Source organism: Cynara cardunculus (assembly GCF_001531365.2).
Source record: "Cynara cardunculus var. scolymus isolate 2C chromosome LG 9, CcrdV1, whole genome shotgun sequence".
Taxonomy (NCBI): domain Eukaryota; kingdom Viridiplantae; phylum Streptophyta; class Magnoliopsida; order Asterales; family Asteraceae; genus Cynara; species Cynara cardunculus.
This window is the reverse complement of record NC_037536.1, coordinates 10,986,626-10,994,505: the sequence shown is the minus strand read 5'-3', so window position 1 is coordinate 10,994,505 and position 7,880 is coordinate 10,986,626. Positions and strand designations below refer to the sequence as shown.

Below are 7,880 nucleotides of genomic sequence, written 5' to 3'. Positions count from 1 at the left end.
TTAATGTATATTATTTCAAATTTAAGTTTATAAATAATTCTTGTGTCAGTACAATTTATTAAAATTTCATACTTGAATTCGTGTAACTAATTGTAGATAAACATAGTCAAATACAAGACAAATATTTCATTTTAAATATAAAAATAATTAGAATAATCATTGAATTCTAACGAAATAATTAATTATTATTCTTATAAAAAAAATTACATTATTAAATCAAGAATAAATTACTTCGTTATTAAATCTAAATTAAATTATAATAAAAAAAGTTAAATTAAAGAAAATTACAGAAAAACAAATAACTTGTAAATAGTTAATTTGATATTAATATTGATATATTTATTTTCAAAATTTTATGATATCTTTAAATTTATATTTTATTCAAAAATAAATTCATTATCACTTTCTCAAAACCACATAAAAACCATATTATAACATATACAGATACAAAATAAAACAAAAGATTAAAATCAGGATATATCTCGTTAAATTGAACGAGTACCCTTCTATTAACTCCTAATAAGCTACTCCAACCAACTTTTCAATAAAGCTAATTTATCTTTACCAAATTAAATTTTAAACATCATCGATATACTTTTATATTATACGATAAATGATAAGTTTTTTTATTTGATATTTATTCTCTATTAAAATAAATATATTATATTATTATTAATTCTCTGAAACTAACAATAATATTAATAAAAATTAAAATAAATTACAAAAATAACATATATTCTCACACACATAAATGCAAATAGATTCAAACAAATTGAATCATTTAAGAATAAAAAGGTTACAAAAACAAAGGTTAAAATTCAAATAAATTTATATTAATTTGAATTCTCAAAAAAATATTATATTTGAACTTTATAAAGAATAGTAAATTACATTTTTATCCCTATGGTTTGCTAAAATATACTATTTTTGTCCTGTAATTTTATAACTACAGAATTTTGTTCTTATGGTTTATAATTCATTGTTATTTCGTTCTTATAATTTAAATCATTTATTGTTAGTCTTTGTAGTTTACATATCATTTTGTTTTCGTCCTTTTAAAAATTAAAAAAATTGACTCAGGGGTAAAAATATCAATAAATACAAGCCATATGGATGGAAATCTAAATTTTGGAACCACAAGTATAAAAAATCGTAATTTTTAACAGATCTTAGAGATGAAAAACGCAATTTACTCTTAAAATCGTACTTTTTTAACAGATCATAAATATTAATGTTTTGTTTTTTTGTCTCAATCGATGTTATAATACGATTTGATGTGGTTTTGAGAAAACGATAATATTTTTTTATTTTTGAATAAAATATAAATATGAAGATATATCATAAAAAATTAAAAAAAAAATATTGATATTGATACCAAACTAACTAATTAAAATTTATAGTTTCTTTGTGTATTTCTTAAATTCATTTTTTTATTTTTGATTTAATAATATATTTTTTTTATAAAAATAATAATTAAGTATTTTGTTAAAACTCGATAATNTCGATAATTATCATAATTATATTTTAGATGTTTATATTTAAAACAAAATGTTTATCCTCTGTTTGATTATTCAAATTTGAAGCTTTAATAAGTTGTAATTATGCACAGTAAACTTGTAACGTTGAATTTTAAGTAATATGCATCAATAAACAGTACTACATGCATAAAAAATAGTTTTTAAGAGTTTTTGTCAAATCCATTATGATATAATATAGATAATGATTATTTAATAGTATTGAGAATATAAAAAGTAAGATCTAATATTAATGTGTAGGTGACAAAATGATAAGAAAGTGTTCATTTAGCAAGTAAAGAACCGTCTATTTAAAATTACCTTATAAAATATTGACCGTAATGAGGGATATATATATAGAGGGATGTTATTCTACACCCTTTGCTATTCCTACACCCTATACAACTCTCATCTCAACCATTCAATTTTTAATCAATTAATTGTTTTCTAATATAAAGTATTAATCATAATTAATAAACTCTATTCATATTYCATAAATATTCAAATCATAATAAATGAACTCCAATCATTTCTATAAATATCTCAATATATATATATATATATAGAGAGAGAGAGAGAGAGAGAGAGAGAGACTTGGGATCATGTGAGATAAGACTGTTTTTGTGAGACACATGATACATCATTTTTACACTTGAAACTTGACAACAAAATACTGTGAAGGTAACCTTCACAGTGTTTTTACTGTGAATGATCAACTTTTTTTTTACCTTCACAATGTTTTGCTGTAAAGTTTCAAGTGTAAAAATGTTGTCTCATGTGTTTCATGAAAACACTCTGTAACCCAACTTCATATATATATATATATATATATATATATATAGAGAGAGAGAGAGAGAGATAAACAATCAAATACAAACCACTCAATTTGTACAAACCGTGCAAACCACCTTTATTCGTCGATTTCAATGTTTAATCTTATGAAAAAAAATTTATGAAATTGTTTCATATAATATTTTTTTAATGAAATTGTTTCATATATTTCTCTAAAATTAAAATTGTTATGAAATTTTAATGAAATTATTTCATGTATTTCTCTAATATTAAAATAATGAAGATAATAATATCTATGATTAACTTTCACAATAAAAATGATTAATCAACCTCTCATATATAATTACCCAAAAAAAATAAACAAAATAAAAAATTATGATTGGTTAAATAAGGTTTGTACAAATAACGTGGTTTATAAAGTTAACCTCCTCCGTCTCTATACATGGATGTGTTGTGTAATGGTATGGTGAAACAATCATAATTAATAGCGAGTTATTACAAATTAAATTCATTGTCTGTTGGTGCCTACCCTTTGTAATCAAAATCATTATCTTATTTCCATCCATTGTTTATTGTCTCCAACATATTTAATGGCAATTAATTAAAACCAGTCCCACAAATCTAGCCATGGACCCAACATTCTTGCCACCCTATGATATCCCTCTCTTTCATATTACCTTTTTACACACCATTAACCTCTTTTTCTTTTTTAATATATTATATGATTACAGTCTTATTTGATTCAGATATATTTCATTATAAAGCTATTTATGGTCATAAGCCCATTTTATGTGGTCGGAACTCCGTATTAAAAAAAAAATCCTTCAATTGACTTAAGTGATCTGATTAGTCGCTACATTGATTGCTTACTTATAGAATACTGTTACGCGATATTACTATGATTGCAGAGATCGATGCAAGCATTAGACAACGTGTATTGTAGGGGGAAAAATTACAAAAGGGGAGTTGTACACCCTAAGAAGGTGATTGAAAATGCACTTTAGGGACTAGATGTGACAATACTTGAAGAATAATAGACAAGCATTGGGCTTGAGTGGAAAACGATAGAACAAGTTCAATTAAAACATGAAATTCGAACAAAGCGAACAACACCCGCCCTCTTTGCAGGACAATGATCATTCCCCACCTTGACGGGTAATGAGGAGAGAGCAGGGATTATTTTTATGCTTGAAGATGGCTTGGGGCAGGGTCGAGGATGATGTTACTCATCCCTAATTTGACCTCGATATATGTATTAAGTACTATTTATCGATGCATATTACTTAAAATTTAATATTACAAGTAAATTGTGTGTATCTATAACTAATTAAAGCTCCATGTTTGAATTGTGTAACTACTGCAGATTAACATAATCAAGTACTAGATAGATATCTTATTTTAAATATAAAAAATTTAAAATATGTTTAAGATAATCATTGAATTCTTGATTATCTTTATAAAAAAATTATATTATTAAAATGAAAATGAATTACTTCATTATTAAAACTCACTTAAATTATAATAAAAAAAATTGAATTAAAGAAAATACTAAAAAAAGAAACACTTTTAAATATCTAAATCGATACTAAAATTGATACATTTTTTTTCAAAATTTTATGATACCTTCAAATTTATATTTTATTCAAAAAATAAAACATTATCGTTTTTTCAGTATCCCATAAAATCGTATTATAAAATCGACGGAGACAGAATAAAACGAAACATTAAAATCGAGATGTATCTCTTGCTGCATTGCGTGTGTACTCTTCTAGTTTAACTTAAACAAATACCCAACATGTATCCCGTACCAGATTGGGATTTCTTCACCACAAAACTATAGAATAAACGGGGTGTGACTGGGACAAACAGGGGTAGACACAATAGGCAAAAGGTGGGGGAAGGGACCTAGTCAAAAACTTAAAAAAGAAAATTACTAGGTTACAATTTAGGTTTTACATGATTTACATTTCACTCCCCCCCCCCCCAATTACATTTTTCCACAGGCCCCCAACCCCAATCGAAATCGTTACTCTAACAAAAAAAATCTATTGAAATCAATCAAAAAAACCAAAAAAGTTATTTGAAATCGACAAAAAAACACTAAAAAATCTCTCAAAATCAATAAAAAAACTTTAAAAATCCCTCGAAACATTGTAATTAGATTAAAAACACATCGATGACTTTATGGGTCTTTGGTCTACCTTAAAGGTGACCCCACTAAACAAAAATTATGGATCCGTTACTCGACAAAGACGGAGGGCATCAATGGGGGAGTGGGGTTATCGAACAACCTTGCACTGTAAGCAACCATAGACACAACTTATGAAGTCAACTAATCTTGGTGGCGAAGACGAGTGTAAGCATTGTAAGTATATTTTAAAATTAAGAATTTACAAATTTAATATAAATTCAAGAACCGCTCTAATCGGTTCCAGTTCCAATATCTCAAGAACCGCCGGTTCCGATTCCGATTCCGGTTCCTGTCAAATAAGACGGGTACCCGCCTATACTCAACCTTAAATATGTCATATTTGGCTACCCATTTTATCCAAATTTATCACTTTCTTGTTTATGTATGCTATCGAATATCTGATAGATACCAATACTAATATTGCAGACATGCATGCATCAATCCAAGCATGTAGCTGCTTGTACTTTTGGATTTATATCTTGTACTTTAGCACCCACCTCACATTTATCACATCTTTTACGTCTTCTATCCAATCTTATTTTGCTCTTTGTTTTTTCTTGCAGATTAATTATTCGAAAATGGCGTCGTTAATCATGCATAATTCTTGATCAAATAAACCGAAATTTCAATGAATCGTGATTAACATTTTCAACCTACAGTCGAATTAACAAGAGGAGATTTAAGAAGAATTAGATGATGAACAGAAATGTATCTTGAAATTGTGTTTGTTAATTACTTAACAGGATTTACATGATTTGATTCACAAAAAAAGATGAAAAGAAATCAATTAAGAATTAATTAGGAAGGTAATTGAGATGTGATTAGGGTTGAGTTCATCATGATCCAGTGCTGACATTGGCTTTCTTGATTTTCTTTTCATGGTCGCCGGCGGCAAGATCTCCAGCCAGAAAATGATCAGGAACCGGCGCAGCTGCACCGGCCTCAGGAGAAAACATAGCAGTGATCATCACCATCAAATCTACGGAAATTCTCTGGAAAGATGGTGTCTTTCTCTTGTTATTAACCCTAGCCACCGTTTTAGGTTTTCTTGGTGCCGGTGGACAGGTGGTAACCACCGGAATTTTCTGATCGGAGGACGTCGGAGTCCTGGGCTCATCGTCTTCCTGAAAACCTTCGTCACCATTGTTGTGATCTTGAAGAGATGATGGCACTTTGATCGTCAAACCTGAATTCTTTCCATCTTCTGGTTCTTGAAACCCTAATTCATCAGGCGAATTGCATTCCGGTCGTTCTTGATCACCGGAGTTCATCACCGGTCGGAGAAATTGAATCGGAAAAAAAGGGCTCTGAAAACAAGGGGAATTAAGGAAAAGATGGATGTGAAAGATGGAAAGAGAGAGGGGTTGTGTCGTATATGATATAGAAACGGCGTGGGATGGGAGTGTGACTTGCAATATAATCATATATAAACCCTTTTTCCCAATTTTTATGATAATAAATATTTAAAAAATATATATTTATTTAGTTTAATATTTGAAAATGGAAAAAAAGAAAAGAAGAAAGAGAGGGATACACATGGCATACAACCATCTAATTCGGTGAAGGATCCAATGCAAAACACTGAACAAAAAACAAACACAAACACACATGTATCCTTCAGTCAGACAATAAATTTTTACAAACACACCCCTATACTTTCTTCATATTACAAATCCACCCATGTAACTCATCTTCCCACTCTTTGTATGCGTGATTTCGACTTTTGCAACATTTCTAAAGTGGATCAGTCGGTTTCTAAATGACAGTTCATAATCCAATAAATCTGAATCAATTCAATTCATTGATCATCGAGTTAATAAATATATATATATATATATATATATAATCAATAGCATTCTACGATCTTATTTTTAGTTGATATTTGTATATAGTGTTTTTTTGTTTTATGAAAAATATAGGAATAATTGGTTGAATGGTGGATTAACTGGTTGAAATTTGGATCAAGATACTGAATAAATTCAATCTGATCCAAAGAATAACCAATAGTATCTAGTGGATGCGTAGGAGTGATTCGGTCCAACCATCCATCAGATTAGATCAAATCGGTTGTACAATGTTAATTGTATTAGATTGGATGACAAAAACCAAGAGCCAAATTGATGAATGTATCGTATCAGATCTACCTGAATTTATTGGATTCAACCGATAATTGTTCTTATAATCTATTTTGGACATGAGTGTCTAATAACGCTCCAAAATTACCGGCCACTTACAGGTCCATCCCCATCACAAGACGCTACTCGTACAAGAATATACCATAATTCGCCAAGTTGGTGATCTTGAGGGTGCCCGTTGTCATCGACAAATATATAACTTACGTTTTTTTAATGTTCACAAAACATTAGGGACCATTTATGAACTTTTATAACGTTGGTGCATCTAATTGTACCTTTTGTTGGCCTTTTTCTTGATCTATGCAATCTTTAATGCATCTATGCACGTGCTTTCACGACATACTATATGGCCGTTATTTAGAAATTGAATTTTTACATTTTTATATATTTATTAATTTTTTTATTAACCTAGATTTCCAATCCGCTATGCAAACCAATTAATCTCAAGATAACCACCTATTTTATAAATATCATAGAGTCATCACATTTAAACCTTCATGGCCATAAGGGGATTAATTTTAATATTTGATAATAAAACTAAGTTGCTAAAATGTTTATTTATAAATTCATATTTAATAAAAAGTAAAAGTGAAAATGGAGGGGGCGTCTAAATTCCAAGCTCCCATGGAATTGGATATGACCATGATGTCAATAACTGAATAACTGTGAGTGCTTTAAAGCATCCAACCCTTGTTGTTTGTGAATTTTCATGTAACTAACAAATGGCATATAATCAATGTATTTAAAGGTGTAATAATGTAATGTGAAGGTGATGTGGGGCATACAATATAATGAGGTGGGGCATCAAATCAAGTGCATATTTCCATGCTTTTGCTTCTTATATGCTTACTTAAATCATTTTGTTACCTTCTCATAATGCTCTTCAACACTCATTCTTCTGCTTTCCTTTTACATTTTGCAACCCTCGTTTTCACACATACATACATACATACATACATACATACATACATACATACATACATACATACATACATACATACATGTAAAAGTGACCAAATGTATGTAAAAGTTCATGAAACTGAATAAAAATAAGATAAAGATAGATGAATGTACTAAAAATAGTTGAAACTACCTTGGATGCACATTAAGATGGGATGCACCAAGATGCATCGAATCAATCTTCGTATCAAACGCAATTCAAGGGTGAGTTTGAGATTAATGGTGATCAAGGGTCCAGATCCCTTCTTAAACTTCTCAATTTAAATCTCCTTCTCAATTGGTCTTAGG

The 7,880-nt window shown here is 29.0% G+C and overlaps 1 protein-coding gene across 1 annotated transcript; it reads right to left on the bottom strand.

The window, feature by feature from the left end:
* Positions 1-5,206: 5,206 nt before the first annotated feature.
* On the bottom strand, positions 5,207-5,880 carry LOC112518610 (cyclin-dependent protein kinase inhibitor SMR3-like). The gene has a single exon (XM_025126376.1). It carries the CDS (start codon positions 5,766-5,768, stop codon positions 5,334-5,336), a length of 435 nt encoding a protein of 144 aa, XP_024982144.1. The 5' UTR covers positions 5,769-5,880; the 3' UTR covers positions 5,207-5,333.
* Between the last annotated feature and the right edge of the window lie 2,000 nt (positions 5,881-7,880).

Excerpts from the sequence above, each read along its gene's own strand:
- LOC112518610 (XM_025126376.1), bottom strand. The coding sequence starts at position 5,768 with ATGAACTCCGGTGATCAAGAACGACCGGAATGCAATTCGCCTGATGAA.